The following is a 20687-nucleotide window of genomic DNA, read 5'->3' as shown; positions in this document are numbered from 1 at the left end:
TGATTTAAACTCACAAAGACTGATATGCTTTCTGTTATTTCCTTTAATTATCATACATTTTCTTACACTTTATTTCTTATTATTCCAATGTCTTCTTATATTGCTTCGATTATTGATTAAGGTATAAATACATTTCGTTATTTATTCAATTTTAATTGCTTAACAATTTATGAGTATATCTGACAACATAACCTACATAATAACCAACATATTGAAAAGTTTGGTTAATATTTGTCAAATTTTTATTCATTGAAGACATTCCCCAGAAATAATTTATCCCAGAAAATAAAACTGAAAACTAATGAACTGATTTAAATCTCTGACTTATTCTCTGACTTATAAATTTCAGGTTGCAAATGATTGTTCTTTTATGATCAAATTTCCAGGCAAGAGGTCTTGCCCAGATGGTGTTGAAGCGCATTACGCCCCGCCCACCGTTTGTGGGCATCGTACGCATTTTCCCCGTCACCAGCCCTGAAGTGGACTTGACGTTCACCGGGATAGCAGCATATATATCGATGTTCGAATCTTACTAGTAAGGTGTAATAGTTTTTTTCTTAATAAAATTGTATTATTTTGTTCCAAAAATAATCATATCTGATATTTTGTTATTGCTTGTAAATTTACATCTGTGGTTAACTAGTATTTGTGTGCAGAAGTATCTATGTTGATTTATTACTTGGTTTAATTAAATATATATATATATATATATATATATATATATATATATATATATATATATATATATATATATATATATATTATTAAATATGACCGAAAAAGTAAGATTAATAATTCTAACACGAATTTTCTCAATCTTTCGTACATTTCTTTTCACTGTTGGAGGTAAATCAAAAATCAATTCTCCAAAATTCATTTTTATTTCTAGTCTGACGCGACACGAGCGCGTTTCGTAAAACTTATTACATTTTCAAAGACTTTAGGGGTGTTCAAAGATTTTCAAAGACTTTAATTTTTTTAGTTTTTTTAGTTAATTTTACTTTAATGCCACCTCACCCCATCCACAAAGGTGGATGGGGTGAGGTGGCATTAATAGGGTATTAATTTCATCATTTCATTTCATGTTGATGAAATTAATACCCTATTAATGCCACCTCACCCCATCCACCTCACTCAAATGTAGATATAAACGAAATCGGAGATGCGTAAGTTCTATTCAGTTGTGTATTTGTAAACTAAAGTCTTTGAAAATGTAATAAGTTTTACGAAACGCGCTCGTGTCGCGTCAGACTAGAAATAAAAATGAATTTTGGAGAATTGATTTTTGATTTACCTCCAACAGTGAAAAGAAATGTACGAAAGATTGAGAAAATTCGTGTTAGAATTATTAATCTTACTTTTTCGGTCATATTTAATAATATATGTCTACAGGAAAGACTGCTACCAAAATATACTAATATATATATATATATATATATATATATATATATATATATATATATATATATATATATATATATATATATATATATATATATATATATATATATATTAGTAGGAAAAACTGCTACCAAAATATACTAATATATATATATATATATATATATATATATATATATATATATATATATATATATATATATATATATATTAGTATATTTTGGTAGCAGTCTTTCCTGTAGACATATATTATTAAATATGACCGAAAAAGTAAGATTAATAATTCTAACACGAATTTTCTCAATCTTTCGTACATTACGCTTCACTGTTGGAGGTAAATCAAAAATCAATTCTCCAAAATTCATTTTTATTTTTAGTCTGACGCGACACGGGCGCGTTTCGTAAAACTTATTACATTTTCAAAGACTTTTAGTTCACAAATACACAACTGAATAGAACTTACGTATCTCCGATTTTATATCTACATTTGAGTGAGGTGGGATGGGTGATGTGGCATTAACACAAGACAGAACAAGAGGGGTATTAATAGGGTATTAAAAGTATCAACACAAGACAGAACACAAACAATGGGTATTGAATAGAAGTGTTTGTAGAAAGCCTATTGGTCCATATTTCTTGATGCTTCTATATTGGAGCGGAGTCTTGAAGTGGGTAGAATATAGTTGTGCAATAATTGGCTGTTGATTGCTGGTGTTGACTTCTTGATGTGTAGTGCCTCGCAAACGTCAAGCCGCCTGCTATCGCTGTATCTATCGATGATTTCTGTGTTGTTTACTAGGATTTCTCTGGCGATGGTTTGGTTGTGGGAAGAGATTATATGTTCCTTAATGGAGCCCTGTTGCTTATGCATCGTTAAACGCCGTCATCGTCTTGTGTTGATACTTTTAATACCCTATTAATATCCCCTCTTGTTCTGTCTTGTGTTAATGCCACATCACCCCTCCCACCTCACTCAAATGTAGATATAAAATCGGAGATACGTAAGTTCTATTCAGTTGTGTATTTGTGAACTAAAAGTCTTTGAAAATGTAATAAGTTTTACGAAACGCGCCCATGTCGCGTCAGACTAGAAATAAAAATGAATTTTGGAGAATTGATTTTTGATTTACCTCCAACAGTGAAGCGTAATGTACGAAAGATTGAGAAAATTCGTGTTAGAATTATTAATCTTACTTTTTCGGTCATATTTAATAATATATGTCTACAGGAAAGACTGCTACCAAAATATACTAATATTAAAGCGCACGACCCAGCAGCAAGGAATCAAGCCTTCACGATAAAATATCGCCAGGATCTGATTCGTGATCAGATATACAAGGCAGAGAATGAAATCAAAGACAACAAAACGCAACCACTGCATGCTACAAACGAGTGGAGAAATAGCAACATCGACCATAGTATCCGTACCCGCATTGAACAACACCTCGACATCCTCACAGACCAACATCACCTCAGCACTGAAACAAGGATTATCAAGAAACTAACAACATTATATGGAGGACCTATGGCAATTCCACGACCAAGAGATGGCTTCCTGAACCTTGCAGGAATTAACCTCACTGAGGACCAAGTCACTCTCCTAAATCTGGGCATAAACTGTCATGTTATGTCCAGACCGAGTGAGATGGCCCGGAAAGTAGAGTTGGAAATTCTGTTGGACGACATATTCGACCTCGAGACACAAAAGAAGGTCACTACCAAAGATACCTTACAAGCAGAACTTATTGCAGAAGGAGGAAAGAATCGAGGCAACTACAGAAGCACCATACTGTCCCCCGAGCTTAAAGCGGCAGCTAAAAGCCTTCGTGAGAACAAGGAGATAGTTGTCAGGAGAGGTGACAAGTCGCCAATATATGTCATTCTTAAAAAAGACGAATATCTGGCGAAAATGAACATCATACTCTCTGACCAAACTAAGTTCCAAAGGGTAACGAAGGACACTACAGCCGAATTAAAAGCAAAGGTCAACAAACTGATCGAAACTGTGAACGCCAAGAAATCCGGACTCCACCTGCCAAAGATCATTGGGGAATATAAACCTGGATATGCGTATGGAAATGTCAAGACGCACAAGCCTGGAAACCCACTTCGGCCAATCATTAGCCAGATACCCACACCCACGTACAGACTGGCGAAGCGACTCAACGGCCTGCTGACTCCTTATGTTCCTTGCGCCTTCAGCCTGAAGTCTCCAAAGGAATTTGTTGACTTACTGCGGGGCACACGGGCCACAGGGATAAGAGCCTCGTTGGACGTAGAATCGCTGTTTGCCAACGTACCTGTGGACGAGACAATCGGAATGATAGCCGACAGAGTGTATCGTGATCCAGCCTGTACTCCTCTTGACATACCAGAAAATATTCTGAGGAAACTACTCCAAGCTTGTACTAAAGAGGCACCCTTCTTGAGCCCGGATGGGCACATGTATAAGCAAGTAGATGGGGTCGCCATGGGTTCTCCCCTAGGTGTCCTGTTTGCAAACTTCTACATGGGTACCATCGAGCAAAAAGTCTTAGTCGACATGAACTTGAAACCGGCCATATACTGCAGGTATGTTGACGACATTTTTACACAGGTACCTGATGTCAGACATCTGCAGGAGCTGAAGGAGGCATTTGAGCAGAGTTCCGTGCTGCGTTTCACTTACGAGATGGAAAAGGATGGGAAGCTGCCCTTTCTAGATGTAACAGTCATGGAAAAGGGCGGAGGTTTCCACACTGCAGTCTACACTAAGGAAACAAACATAGGAATGTGCCTAAATGCCAACAGCGACTGCCCTGACAGGTACAAGAGGAGTGTCGTTAACGCATATGTCGACCGTGCTCTCAGCCACAGCTCAGAATGGAAGCAAGTCGACGAAGAACTCTGTAAGGTAAGGCAGGTCCTAGTCAATAACGGCTTCTCCAATGGTTTCGTCGAAGACATCATAAGAAGGAAAGTGAAAAGCCATGCAACCTCTGAAGAGACAACTAACACAACACCTATACCCCCTATTAGACTATTTTACAGGAACTTCTTTTCCACAGCTCATAAAACGGAGGAAAGGGTCCTGAAAGATATTGTTAATAGAAACGTTATCCCTACAGACAAAAATCAGAGGATACAACTGACGATTTACTATAAAACCAGAAAAACGGCCAGCCTACTCATGAGAAACTCTCCAGACACAAAACAGAACGCTTTAAAAGAGACTAACGTCGTCTATGCCTTCAAATGCCCACTTGGGGACTGTAAGCTCCAAAAAACCCAGTATATAGGCAAGACAACAACATCTCTTTCTAGGCGTTTAACGATGCATAAGCAACAGGGCTCCATTAAGGAACATATAATCTCTTCCCACAACCAAACCATCGCCAGAGAAATCCTAGTAAACAACACAGAAATCATCGATAGATACAGCGATAGCAGGCGGCTTGACGTTTGCGAGGCACTACACATCAAGAAGTCAACACCAGCAATCAACAGCCAATTATTGCACAACTATATTCTACCCACCTCAAGACTCCGCTCCAATATAGAAGCATCAAGAAATATGGACCAATAGGCTTTCTACAAACACTTCTATTCAATACCCATTGTTTGTGTTCTGTCTTGTGTTGATACTTTTAATACCCTATTAATATCCCTTCTTGTTCTGTCTTGTGTTAATGCCACATCACCCCTCCCACCTCACTCAAATGTAGATATAAAATCAGAGATACGTAAGTTCTAATCAGTTGTGTATTTGTGAAGTCTTTGAAAATGTAATAAGTTTTACGAAACGCGCCCGTGTCGCGTCAGACTAGAAATAAAAATGAATTTTGGAGAAGTAATTTTTGATTTACCTCCAACAGTGAAGCGTAATGTACGAAAGATTGAGAAAATTCGTGTTAGAATTATTAATCTTACTTTTTCGGTCATATTTAATAATATATGTCTACAGGAAAGACTGCTACCAAAATATACTAATATATATATATATATATATATATATATATATATATATATATATATATATATATATATATATATATATATATATATATATATATATATATATATATATATATATCTTAATTTTAATATGAATAGGTAAACCATAGATAAACTGAACATCTTTTTTCGGATTCTTTACTTAAAAATGCATAACGTTTCGAATACTTCTTTCTCGTATTCATCATCAGATCTAAAAGAAAAAACAGAAATCACAATCAAATAACTAGTAAGCAAAGAACTCATACTGAATATAATTCCCTATCAAAAAAAGAAGAAAGGAAAAGATTAAAAAACAAAGCACTTGAACTTACTTAAAGTGATCAATACAAGTAAATCTTATTAACTATCACATAGATAAAAGCTAAATCAAAAATTACAAGAGGAATTTTATAACTACTAAGACGAACTGTACTATTAAACTTACACAAAGTGCAGGCGATGAGTCACAATAACGTGGCTAAAGTAAGTTGACCAGACCACACACTAGAAGTGTGGGGCCATTCTCAAGTCGATATATATATCAACTTGAGAATGGTCCAGGACGGAGCGAAACATCGTCGACCCTTCATCTTCTAGTGTGTGGTCTGGTCAACTTTCACAAAATGATGAACTGGAGAGAAACTTGATAGTTAACATATGGATGCTAAACGCTATTGCAAATATTAATATAATGACTTTACATCTACAAAAAAATTATATAAAATGCAAGCTAAATAGGCGACAATTATAAAATTCTAACCAAATCTTATAAAAACTCAAATATCAAACAAAACTAGATACTAAAAAATATATTATATATCCTAAATAAAAAGATTATAATAATGTACAATGTCAAAACTTGAAATAAGTAAGAAAGGGCAAATACATGGTAAACTAAATTATAATAAAATTAAAATGCCAGTATAAACTATAAATTAAATTACAGGGCCTACTGTGTACTATACAGTGTACAATTTGACAGCCGAAAGGTTGCTATTTAACAGAGATCGCAGCTCCCTCATATATAAGGATTCCATTACTCTTAAATCTGACTGGCCATTCATACAAGTGTCCAGAATTTTAAAATCATATTCTAGCAGATAATGATTAAACTCATATCAATGGTTTCTAATCTACGAAAATGCTGGTTTAGATAATGGTAATCCAGTCCTAATAGATACTCCCCAGTGCTCAGTTATCCTAATCTTAAAGTTCCGAAATGAACTTCCGATGTATCGAGCATTACAGCTGGAACAATTATACATATATACGACACTAGAGTACAGGGTGGTAGGCACTTTATCTTTAAATTTAAAATAAGTGTCTATGGTATTTGTGTTGACAAAAATAAATCTAAAGTCTACTTGAGGATAACAGTGCTGTAAAAGTTTCCTCAATCGACTCCTTACAGAAAAACTAATAGTGCCATAAAATGGTAATTTAATATATTTAATATCCCTTTCTACTGTAGTAATCCTACAGGAAGGGTGAAACTTCTTATTTAAAAAATTTCTTATAAAGGGATAAACCATATGCAAAGGATAACCATTATTTGAAAAAAAAAATAAAAAAATTAATTTCTTGATCAAAGTTATTCCAATTTGAACATAAAACGAAGACCCTATTCAGTAGAGTATTAATTGCACTTTTCTTAAAAATATCAGGAACAAAAGAATTAAAATTTAAACCTAAACCAGTAAAAGTTGGTTTTCTAAAAACATTAATGTTGAACCCATTAAGGTTATTCACTTTGACATCAAGAAACGACAATGAATTATTCTCTTCACACTCTGCAGTAAAACGTGTATGTTGTGCATTATGATACTCTCTAAATTTCTCAATGTGACATTGGTCCTTAAATAACAAAAATGTGTCATCTATATATATCCTGTACAAGACTGGTTTAAAGTCCATAGGACATTTATCAAGTAAATTTTTCTCATGAAAACTCAAAAAAGCATTAGCAAGTGCAGGACCTGAGGGAGAACCAATTGCTACTCCATCAATTTGTTTATAATATTTATTATTAAACATAAAGACAGAGTCTTTAACCGCTAATTCTAACAACCGTCTGAATATTTTACTACAAAATCCAGACACTAAATTAGTGTCAGCAAATAACTGATTTATACAAATATCAATGGTTTCCAAGAAAGGAATATTAGTAAAGGACAGTAAAGGGGGATTCAACATCGAAACTGGCCATTATAGTTGGGAACTCAAAATTTAAAGAGGAAAGTTCCTTTACAAAATCCTGAGAATTTCTCACAGTAAATTCATTATGCGTTAATGGTTCTAAAAGTGGAACCAGAAACTTTGCCAGTTTTTAATTAAAAGTACCAATCGCAATCCTTATATATAGGGGAGCTGCGGCCTCTGTTAAATAGCAACCTTTCGGCTGTTCAGTTGTACAAAGTAGGCCCTGTAATTTCATTTATAGTTTATACTGGCATTTTAATTTTATTATAATTTAGTTTAGTTTACCATGTCTTTGCCCTTTCTTACTTATTTCAAGTTTTGACATTGTACATTATATTAATCTTTTTATTTAGGATATATAATACATTTTTTAATATTTAGTTTGATATTTGAGTTTTATAAGAGTTTGGTTAATATTTTATTATTAATGTCGCCTATTTTGCTTGCATTTTATATACATTTTTGGTAGATGTGAAGTCGTTATATATTAATATTTGTAATAGCGTTTAGTATCCACGTGTTTACTATCACGTTTCACTCCAGTTGATCACTTCGCGTAAGTTTAGTAGTATGGTTTGTTTTAGTAGTTATAAAATTGCTCTTGTAATTTTATTAATTTTTGATTTAGCTTTTATCTATGTGATAGTTAATAAGTTTTACTTGTATTGATCACTTTAAGTAAGCTTAAGTGCTTTGTTTTTTAATCTTTAACTTTCTTCTTTTTTGATAGGCAATTATATTCAGTATGAGTTGTTTGTTTACTAGTTATTTGATTGTGATTTCTTTTTTTCTTTTAGATCTGATGATGAATACGAGAAGTATTCGAAACGTTATGCATTTTAAAGTAAAGAATCTGAAACAAGATGTTCAGTGTATCTATGGTTTTCTATTCATCTCTCTCTCTCTGCAGTTTTTATATATATATATATATATATATATATATATATATATATATATATATATATATATATATATATATATATATATATATATATATATATATATAATGTCGTACCTAGTAGCCAGAACGCACTTCTCAGCCTACTATGCAAGGCCCAATTTGCCTAATAAGCCAAGTTTTCCTGAAGTAATATATTTTCTCTAATGTTTTTCTTATGAAATGATAAAGCTGCCCATTTCCATATGTATGAGGTCAATTTTATTTTATTGGAGTTAAAATTAACGTAGATATATGACCGAACCTAACCAACCCTACCTAACCTAACCTAACCTATCTCTATAGGATAGGTTGGGTTAGGTAGCCGAAAAAGTTAGGTTAGGTTAGGATGGGTAGGTTAGGTAGTCGAAAAATAATTAATTCATGAAGACTTGGCTTATTAGGCAAATCGGGCCGTGCATAGTAGGCTGAGAATTGCGTTCTGGCTACTAGGTACGACATATATATATATATATATATATATATATATATATATATATATATATATATATATATATATATATATATATATATATATATATATATATATATATATATATATATGTGTGTGTGTGTGTGTGTAAATCACGAAAAATAAACACGTGATTAAAAATGCGACAGTGTCAGACCACGGAGGAAAATTGAAACAGGAATTTCCTTAAGTACTTACGTATATTAATACATCTTCAGAAGGAGTGGTTTTACAGGTCGAGTACTGGACATAAATAGTCAGGAGAGAATGGTGGAGTGAGGTGAGGTACAATAAGTAGACACAAATATGAGCCACACAAAAACTGCAGAGGGCCTATTGGCCCATCCGATGCAGCTCCCATACATAACCACACACAGGCCCACACAAAGATAAACATAGCATAAGATAGTAAATATTTACAATGAATTAGTGAGACAAATGTGTTCCAATGATCCTACTCAAATCGCCCTTTAATCGATCTATTAAAAATGGATCTAAGTTATATAAACCACTGTTAATGTTCAAATTACTTTCTTTTGTGATCTGTAGCAAAGCAGATTCAATTATGTTTCTGTTATAGGTGCTTGTACAATTCGTTATGGAAGAAGCCATCTCCCAAACAATTTGGTGAGCATCTTCTGAGAAATGAACGAACAAAGCATTAGACAATTGGACATGTCTTACAGAGTATTTATGTTGCGAAATTCTACATTTCAAATCTTTAGATGTTTGCCCAACATAGAACTTATTACAGTTTTTACAAGGTATTTTATAAATGACACAATTATCACTACGAGAGCTGTTCCTAACTAATAGCTTACCAACAGTATGTTCATAACTAAACAATACATGTATATCAAAAAGTTTCAAGGCCTTGCCAATATTCTCAAACCCAGAGAAATATGGTAAACATAACACATTCTTTGGGCGAATTTTTTCTCTGCATATATTATTATAATATGTACGACATGCTTTGCTACGGCAAACTTTCAAAAAATTCAGTGGGTAACAAAGCTTGAGACCAATCGAATCAATATTCTTAAACTCTTCATCTAAGAATTCTGGACTCACAACTCGAAGAGCTCTTAGATACATTGAAAAAAAAAATCACATTGTATCTATGCCCTGAAAAATAATGAACATAAGATAAATTATTCGTAGGTTTTCTGCAGACACTAAAGTTTAGTGAAAAGTCTTGCCTATGAATAAGTATATCTAGGAATGGCAAACATTTATCAATTTCAGTCTCCATAGTTAATTTTATAGAGGTGACTTGATCAAGTCAAGTGCTTAGATGCTTAGATGCTTATAAAAATAAGTCATATAACAAATAATTTAAAGTTATAGTGCTATATATTTTTACTGTGTGGTTTACCATTCTAGCAACTAACTAAAATGGTAGTTACTGTGTGGGAATGTTTGTTACAGTGTTCAAATGTAATTATAGTTTGGGTATACGTGTCAGAGTGTGGGAATGTTTGTTATAGTATGGGAATGTTATTTACAATGTGGCTATGCCTGTTATATTGTGGAAATTCTTGTTAGTGTGGCAGTGGTAGTTACAGTGTGGGAATGTTTTTTTTATAGTGCAGGAAGGGTATGTACAGTGGGGGGGAAAGCTTGTTATATTGTGGGAATGTTTGTTATGGTGTGGAAATGCTTTTTTATAGTGTGGTAATGCTTGTTATAGTGCGCGAATGTTTGTTATGGTATTTGGAATGTGTTTCATAGTGAACGATTGTTGGGTAAAGTTTGCAAATGCTTCTTGAAGTGTGGGAATACTTGTTATAGTGTGGAATATTTGTTATAGTGTAGGAATGGTAGTTACAGTGTGAGAATGTTTGTTAAATTGTGGGAATGTTTGATATAGTGTAGGAATATTATTTTCAGTGGGTATGCCTGTTATATTGTCGAAATGCTTGTTGGAGTATGGGAATGGTAGTTACAGTGGGGGAAAGTTTGTTATAGTGTGGGATGGATACTTCCAGTTTGGGAAAGCTTGTTATAGTGTGCAAATGTTTGTTATCGTGTGGAAATTTTTGTTACAGTGTGGGAATTGTTGTTAGTGTGGGAATGCTTGCTATTGTGTTGGAATTGAAGTCATAGTGTGAGAATGTTTGTTATATAGTTGGAACGGTAATTACAGTGTTGGATTGCTTGATATTGTGTCGGAATACATACATATGGGAATGTATGTTATAGAGTTTGAATGCTTGTTATAGTGCAGCAGTGTTATTATAATGAGAAAATATTTATTATAAAGTGGAAATGCTTGTTATAGTGTAGGATTGCTCGATATAGAGGGAATGTTTGTTATAGTGTTGGTATGTTTGTTATATTGCTAGAAAGTTTGTAATATTGTGGGAATGCTTGTTGTAGTGAGGGAAAATTTGTTAAAGTGTCGGAATGTTTGTTACTGTGTGGAAATGCTTGTTACACTGTGAAGGGTGTTTGTTATAGTGGGAATAATTGTTATAGTTGGGGAATGCTTGTTTTTGTGTGGGAATTTTTGTTATAGTTTGGAAATGCTTGTAATAGGATGGGAATGTATGTTATTGATTGGGAATGATGGTTACAGTGTGGGAATGCTTGTTATACTGTGGAAATGTTTGTTATTGTGTGGGAATGGTAACTATAGTGTAATAATGTCTGTTGTAGCGTGTTAATGTTTGTTATAGAGATGAATGTTTGTTATCATGTGATAAATGTTTGTTATAGTGTGTTGAATGTTTGTTATAGTGTGGGAATTGTGGGGAAATCTACTAGGGATTGATTTGATTTTTATTTCAAGAGTATTGTATAATTTATTGTCACCTGTAAACTTCCCTTCACACATTTAAGAGGGGGGTTTCATATTTTAATCTTACTGTAATTAAACTGTAGATATTATTGCTAAGGTGTTACAGATCACACAACTATATAACGAACACTTAAAATGGCCTCAGCTGGTTTGTAGTGTTGACTGGTCATCTAGCACCAGATACGGTCCATCACATGTAGTCTGTCCTGGACCTGTATTAATGGCGGCTGTTGGTCCTTGCTATGTCCAGCTCAACTAAACTATCATGTGGTCACATTCACCTGGGGATACGATACACCGTAATATCTGTTGACTACAAATAAGAACAGGTGTTACACATGAACCTAAATTGTTAAAATAATGAGGATTATCCTTGTTATCATGCTTTGTAATGATTAACCATAGACTCAATGAAATAATTGGCCAATATAACCATGGCTGGTGCACGTAGCACGAGCTAACAGCCCTGCTGTTTAGCTTTTGATCACAGCATCGCCTAAAATTGTCAAAATATATATATATCTGTTATTTTCGGCGATGATAGTATTACAAAAGACCCCTGACTGATAAAAATGTCTAGAATTCTGAAACTAGCAAAATTGTGGTGATAATTAACGATGTGAGTAGTATGGTGGGAGATTCAATTTTGGTGAGGGAGGGAGGTAGTATTGTCTGGTGACTCGGCGACCTGTTATTGTCTTGACTCACCATACAAGCTTAGTCGTTCGTTATGGTGAACACAAATGTAGATACTTATATATAACGTGCGCATAAAGTGTAATATCAGTTAAAGGAGTATGTTGGGAGGAACCATTTTGGTGAAGGGAGGTGGCATCGTCTTCTAGCTGTTGTCCCTTGTCATGCAGTTTTTGTGGCCTCTATGTTGTATGGCCACCATACCAGTTTAGTTATAGAGTTATGGTGAACAAAACATACAGATACATACATATAATGTGGGTCTATAGTGTAAGAACAGTACAAACACTATGGTGGTAAGAGGAATGATGGTGTGGGGGAGAGGGAACGTCACCTGTGTGGCGACCTCTGTTATTGTCCGATCTCACCATACCAACCTATTGGTTCGTTATGATGAACACATATGTAGACAGTTATATACAACTTGTGTATATAGTGAATAACAGCAAAACCAAAGCTTTACTGATCGTAAAATATAATATACATGTCAAATATATGAGCCTCATAATTTTGAGCCTAGTGAGGTTCCACACACATTGAACAATGTAAATTCCACAAATTACACACTTTTGAATAATATTACAGTCAAAAAAACTGAGAAGAAACGAATGAGGAACATCACGAGAATTGTGAAAATCTATATAAGCAGTCTCCGTGGTGTAGTGGTAAGACACTCGCCTGGCGTTCCGCGAGCGCTATGTCATGGGTTCGTATCCTGGCCGGGGAGGATTTACTGGGCGCAATTCCTTAACTGTAGCCTCTGTTTAACGCAACAGTAAAATGTGTACTTGGATGAAAACACGATTCTTCGCGGCGGGGATCGTATTTCAGGGACCTGCCCGAAACGCTACGCGTACTAGTGGCTGTACAAGAATGTAACAACTCTTGTATATATCTCAAAAAAAAAAGTATATATTCGCAGCAACTGCCGCCCCACAGGGTGACGGGGGTCGAGTGATCCCGAGTGCTCCATCGCTCAGCGCCAATCATTTGCTCAACTTCTCAGCTCCATCACGGCTAAAGTATGTCACAACATATTTTTTTAGTTTCCGGTGTTCAGAGACTGCAATTTAACAATATTTGAAGAGAAAATAATTTTGGGCAAAAAATTAATTTTCGGCGCACCATGGGTGTGTCATATGATAAGGCCGCTTAGGATGATGGTTAAGTTGTGTAGAGTTAGCAGCAAATATCAACTAATTTGAATTGCACTGCATTCATTGAGTAAATTTCTGTGGTCACTGTGGGAGGCACTTTTGTGAACTCTAAGTTCATCACAACGAAACTTAAGGCTGCCTCTATATAAATTGTCTGCCTTCTTTCTCCTCATTGCTCTCCCGAGTTTGCTTACATTCGAGATTCGGGAGGAAGAATGGTTTCGAGGTCAAATCTACCTCGAGACTACTACTAATTTGACTACTACAGTCAAATCTATTTACTATATATTGAATTTAGTAGATTCATTTTATTGTGTAACCAGCCCTAGGACAGGTGTATTTTTTATTAAATTTATCAGCAACAAGTCGAGAACGATGGTACCTGACCTTGGGTACGTAACCCCGTTTTGTGTAACTTTACTATGACTAAGGTAAATTTACTACATCTTATTGGCAGTTACATTCGAGTTTATATATTTGATGTGGAAATTTTCCACAATAATGCTTGTTATAGTGCGGAAATGTTTGTAATAGTGTGGAAAGGCTTGTTGCAGTGTGGAAATGGTAGTTACATTGTGAGAATGCTGTTATAGTTTAGAAATGTTTGTTATATTGCGGGAATGTATGTTATAGTGTGGGAATGCTTATTATAGTGTGGCAATGTTGTTATAGTGAGGGAATATTTGTTATAGTTTGGGAATGCTGTTATAGTGTAGGAATGTTTGTTATAGTCTAGGCATGGTTGTTATATTGGAAATGCTTGTTATATTGATGTAAAATTTGAAATAGTGTGGTAATGCTGGTTATAGTGTGGGAATTGTAGTTACAGAGTGGGAATGTTTAGTATAGTGTGGGAATTGTAGTTACAGTGTAGGAATGCTTGCTATAGTGTAGGGAAGTTTGTTATAGAGCAGGAATATTATTTGTACTTTGGGTATGTTCGTTATAGTGTAAAAATGATAGTTATAGTGCGAACATGCTTGTTAAAGTGTAAGGGGGGGTTCCTTGTTATAACATGGATTGCTTGATATAGTGTGGGAATGGTACTTATAGCGTGGGAATTATTGTTATAGTGTACTTATGTTTGTTATAGTGCGGTAATATTGTTATAGTGAGGGACTGTTTGTTATAGCGTGGGAATGCTTGTTATAGTGTAGGAATGCTTGGTATATTGTGGCAATGTTCAGAATAGTGTTGGAATGCTTGTTGCAGTGTGGGAATGATTGTTATAGTGTGGGAATGATAGTTACAGTGTGGGAATGATTGTTATAGTGTGGGAATGATAGTTACAGTGTGGGAATGATTGTTATAGTGTGGGAATGATTGTTATAGTGTAGGAATGCTTGGTATATTGTGGCAATGTTCAGAATAGTGTTGGAATGCTTGTTGCAGTGTGGGAATGATTCTTATAGTGTGGGAATGATAGTTACAGTGTGGGAATGATTGTTATAGTGTGGGAATGATAGTTACAGTGTGGGAATGATTGTTATAGTGTGGGAATGATTGTTATAGTGTAGGAATGCTTGGTATATTGTGGCAATGTTCAGAATAGTGTTGGAATGCTTGTTGCAGTGTGGGAATGATTGTTATAGTGTGGGAATGATAGTTACAGTGTGGGAATGATTGTTATAGTGTGGGAATGATTGTTATAGTGTAGGAATGCTTGGTATATTGTGGCAATGTTCAGAATAGTGTTGGAATGCTTGTTGCAGTGTGGGAATGATTGTTATAGTGTGGGAATGATAGTTACAGTGTGGGAATGAGTGTTATAGTGTCGGAATATAGCATGGGAATGATTGTTATAGTGCGGGAAATCTTTTTACAGTATGGGAATGTTTGGTCCAGTGTTGGATTGCGTTGTACAGTGAGGGGACCCATAGTTTAGTGTAGAATGCTTAGCACTGTGGGAATGCTAAGTACAGGGATTATTTCAGTGTGTTAATCCTTAGTACAGTGTAAGAATGGTCGTTATAGTGGAGATGCTTGGTACAATGTGGGAATGTTTAATACAGTGGGGGATGCTTATTGCAGTGTGGAAATGGTTAATACAGCTTGAAAATGCTTAGTTCAATGTAGGAAGGCTTTGTAACATGTGAGAATGCTTAGTTCAGTGTGGAGATGCTTAGTACAGTGTTGGAATGCATAGTACAGTGTGGGAATGCTTATTATAGTGTAGAGATGCTTAGTTCACTGTGATGCTTAGTACAGTGTGAGAATACTTATTACAGTGTGGGAGTGTAAGTACTGTGTGGGAATTTATAGCAAAGTGTGGAGATGCTTTATATAGTGTAAGAATGCTGGTTAGAGTGTGGGAATGCTTATTGCAGTGTGTGAATATTTAGTACAGTGTGTGAAAACTTAGTATAGTGTGGGGAAAGCTTAGTACAGTGTGGGAATACTTTATTACAGTGTGAAAATGATTAATACAGTATGGAAAGGTTTATTACATTGTGTGAGGATGCTTATTGCAGTGTGGAAATGCTTAATACAGTTTGTAAATGCTTAGTACAGTGAAGGAAGGCTTTGCACGGTATAGGTATGCTTAGTACAGTGTCGTCACTCTTAGTACAGTGCGAAAGCGGTTATTAGTGTTGGTATTATTAGTACAGTGTGTGGGAAAGCTTATTACAGTTTGGAAATGCTTATTACACTGACGGAATGCTAAGTAAAGTGTGGGAATGCTTAGTACATTGTGGGAATGCTTAGCACATTGTGGGAATGCTTAGTACATTGTGGGAATGCTTAGTACAGTGTTGGAATGTTTAGTACATTGTGGGAATATTTAGTACAGTGGGAATGCTTTCTACATTGTAAGGATGCATAGTACAATCTGAGAATGCTTAGTACACAGTGGGAATGGTTAGTACAGAATGGAAATGCTTACTACAGTATGAAAATGCTTAATTGAGTTTGGAAATGCTCGTTAAAGTGATGGAATGTTTATTACCGGGTTTGAATGCCTAATACGGTGTGGGAATGTTTATTAGTCTGTGAATATGCTTAGTAAAGTATGGGAATGCTTAATGCAGTGTTAGAACGCTTATTATTGTGTGGGAATGCCGATTACAGTGAGGGAACAGTCGTTACAGTGAGGGAACGGTCGTTACAGTGTGGGTATGTTTATTCCAGTGTGGCAATGCTCAGTACAGTATTGGAATGTTTAAAACAGTGTGGGAATGCTTAGTACAGTGAGGAAATGATCAGTACAGTGTAGGAATGCTTCGTACAGTGTGAGAATGCTTAGTGCAGTATGAGCAAGTTTAATACAGTGTGGGCATGCTTAGTACAGTGTAGGAATTGCATATTTTATTATGGAGAATACTTATTACAATGTAGTGAATAGTCATTACAGGGGGAATACTTATTACAATGTGGGATGCTTAAAACAGTGTGAGGATGCTTAATGCAGTGTGGGAATCCTTAGTACAGTGTGGGAATGCTTAGTAAAGTGTGAGAATGATTTGTACACTTTGGAAATGCTTAGTACAGTGTGAGAATGCTTTATACAGTGTGGGAATGCTTTGTTCAGCGCGGGAATTCACAGTACTGTGCTTGTTACGATGCAAAAACCTTATTACAATGTAGGAACGCTCAACAGCATTGGAATGCTTGCTACCATGTAGGAACGTTTGATAAGAATGAAAATTCTTTGTGCAGTGTAGGAAGTCTTATAATATGTGAACTTTTCTATCAGAGTGGGAACACTTGTTACCACCTGAGAACGCTTCGTATAAAGTGATAATACTTATTACATCCTGAGAATGCTTCTTATTTATTTTTATTTATTTATTTATTTATTTGTATATATACAAGAAGATACATTGGGATTGTGAGGATACATAGCATAGTAATAACATTCTTGTAAAGCCACTAGTACGCGCAGCGTTTCAGGCAGGTCCTTAATCTAAGAAACTTATAAGTAGGCAAATACTTGCAAAATTTATAAAAATGATAACAGTTACATAGCATAAAAAAATAAAAGATGAGAGAAAAATTGTAGGTATATTAAAGCACATAGGTAACTCAGAGTGATTGCAATGACAGCTTGAATGGTAGTTTAACAAAACTTAGCAGGCACAATACAGCATATGGCTAGCACATAAAAGAAGACAGCAATGAACACAATGATAAAGTTGTTTGGATTAAGTACATTAAGATTGGGAGATTGGGTAACACTAGATACAGAGCAAATTTAAAGCTCTGTGTAGGAAACTACGAAGATGAAATCAGGTACTTTTTGTTTTTGTTTTTAAATGAGGCAAAAGTTTGACAGCTTTTCAATTCACTAGGGAGTGAGTTCCATAGACTAGGTTCCTTAATTTGCATAGAGTGTTTACACAGATTAAGTTTGACCCTGGGGATATCAAAGAGATATTTATTTCTGGTGTGGTGATAATGGGTTCTATTACATCTGTCCAGGGAGAGTTTCAGAGCATGGTTTGCATTTAAGAACAGGGTTTTGTAAATGTAGTTGACACAAGAGAATGTGTGGAGGGAGTTAATATTTAGCAAGTTAAGGGATTTAAACAACGGAGCTGAGTGTTGTCTGAAAGCAGAGTTTGTTATTATTCTGATAGCTGATTTTTGCTGGGTGATGATGGGCTTAAGGTGGTTTGAAGTGGTAGACCCCCATGCACAGATACCATAATTAAGATAGGGAAAGATTAGTGCATAATATAGTGAGAGGAGAGCAGAGTTAGGAACATAATATCTTATTTTGGAGAGTATACCAACTGTCTTAGAGACTTTCTTAGTTATGTGTTGAATGTGGGTGCTGAAGTTGAGTCTCTTGTCTAGGAATAGGCCAAGAAACTTTCCATTATTTTTATTACTGATGTTAATGTTGTCTATCTGTAGCTGAATTGCATTCGATGATTTGCTTCCAAGTAAGATGTAGTAGGTATTTTCTATGTTTAGTGTTAGTTTGTTAGTTGACATCCATAAGTGGACTTTTTTTAATTCATTATTCACTACATTATTTAGTGTATGTGGGTTGGGGTCTGAATAGATAAGGGTAGTATCGTCAGCAAACAATATAGGTTTAGGAATATTAGAGTCATTAGGCAGATCATTGATATATATAAGAAATAGAAAAGGTCCTAAGATGCTGCCCTGTGGCACTCCAACGGTAATTGGTAGCCGTCCTGAAAACATTTTCGTGGGCAACCGTGTGAGCGCAGGAAACAATTTCTGGGTGAGTCCTTCTTACCAGTTAACAGTGATTGCTTGTAGTTGGTCGTGTGCCCAGCGGCCGTAGCAAGTGTTTATTGAGATGTTAGGCATGTTTTGATAAGCCAAAAAGCCTAAATAATAAAATTAAATTAAGATGAGGGAACCAGTTTAGGAAGGAGCAGCACATCCTATCCCGCTGAGCTTAGGGAGGCAACTGAGGGCTGGGCCGCCAGATGACTCGAAATCGAGGAGCCCCGCAGCCGGCAGGGCGGAGGATGGACCCGTCCAAATGTGGGGAAGTCACCTCACAGTATGTGGGAAGCAGGTAGATGTCGGGTGAAATATTTGTTGTGTGTGTAGTTCATTTCAGTTATATGTTTGTAGAGGAACATTTTTATTAGCGTATCAATGGGTTGTAGGTTTGTTTAAGGAAGGAGCTGATGGGAGTACTCTGAGGCCAGAGAAGAAGTTAATGAGTGGAACTTCAAGGCCGTAGGAGTGGCCGTTGTACTCTGTGGAAGAGCAAGCCCCATAGTGAGGAACTGGACCTCAAACTGTGTGAAGAGGAGCAGTGATGTGAAGTTTCACATGCTTCTGTGGAATCAGTGGTGGAGTACCACCGGAGTCCAACGGGAAACTTCATGGTACAGCAGCTTGGAGTAGCTGTAGAAGATCCTTGTAGATAAACCTGGAAGAACCTGATGATGTCAGGGTAGTGAACTCACAGATGTGGGAAGGAAGTTCTTATTGTCTACTTGTAGGGAGTAGGTAGAGTGCTTGATTGTCATTAGCGCGCAAGACGCAGTGAAAGGTGGTTATCTTGAGATGATTTCGGGGCTTTAGTGTCCCCGCGGTCCGGTCCTCGACCAGGCCTCCACCCCCAGGAAGCAGCCCGTGACAGCTGACTAACACCCAGGTACCTATTTTGCTGCTAGGTAACAGGGGCATAGATTGAAAGAAACTCTGCCCATTGTTTCTTGCCGGCACCCGGGATTGAACCCGGGACCACAGGATCATAAGTCCAGCGTGCTGTCCGCTCGGCCTGACGGCTAAGGGAGTGGATGATGATGCCATATTTGCTGTACAAGGTTTAACCCCCTCGGTGAGGTTGGTAGCACAAGTGGCAAGCCAGGAGTTGGGCAACCACTTGGTATAAACAGCTGATGGAGTCCTGATGGTATTGGTTTGCAACCAGGTTATAATATCATAAGGTGTTGAAGTTTATTTCCTTATATATTGTATGTGAGTGCTTTATATATGTTCTGTTCTGTTATTATATATTTGTAATGAACAGGTGTTTGCCCTTGTCCTAGTGAGGCTTTCCAGGAAGTAGAAGAGAGAGAGAGAAAGCACCATAGCTGTGGATAGGGTGGTACAGAGTTATAATTCAAACGAATGGGGGATTAAGGAGGCCATACCATATAAGGAGAGAGTGGGAAGTCACAGCAGCTTGAGTTGGGTGTGTTCACGTGAAAAACCAGGCCAGTGTTGGAGCCGCACCCCCCTGAATGTGTGACGCTGAGCCCCTCTCCGAGAGTAGGAAGTGTACAGGGTGATCTCCTGATCTGAGTATAGGCACTCTACGGATTTTGGGTTGGTTTGTCCATAAAGGATGGGCAACCGACAACGACAACATCGTAATAGCACCTGCTGAAAGCAAAATGCGGTGTGCCTTCTTCTATCAACCATGTGTAAGCTAGCTGGAATTCCATTCCTTTACACCGAGAACGCTTCTTATAGCATGACAATACTTATTACAACCCGAGAACACTTCTTATAGCGTGGTAGTACCTAGTACAACCCGAGAACCCTTCTCATAGCATGGTAACCCTCGTTACATCCAGTAAGGTTTCTTACTGCCTTATGAATGCACGTTCC

General features: G+C 36.2%; 1 protein-coding gene across 1 annotated transcript in view; it reads left to right on the top strand.

Moving 5' to 3' along the window:
* Positions 1-383: 383 nt before the first annotated feature.
* LOC138358420 (uncharacterized) overlaps positions 384-20687 on the top strand; it is a 115640-nt gene continuing 95336 nt past the window's right edge. Inside the window, exon 1 of the mRNA XM_069316253.1 lies at positions 384-535. Within this exon, the coding sequence (XP_069172354.1) occupies positions 405-535 (131 nt within the window). The 5' untranslated portion in view covers positions 384-404. The remainder of the gene's footprint in view (positions 536-20687) is intronic.

This window comes from Procambarus clarkii, chromosome 83 (assembly GCF_040958095.1).
Source record: "Procambarus clarkii isolate CNS0578487 chromosome 83, FALCON_Pclarkii_2.0, whole genome shotgun sequence".
Taxonomy (NCBI): domain Eukaryota; kingdom Metazoa; phylum Arthropoda; class Malacostraca; order Decapoda; family Cambaridae; genus Procambarus; species Procambarus clarkii.
This window is presented reverse-complemented; position numbering and strand designations above follow the sequence as displayed.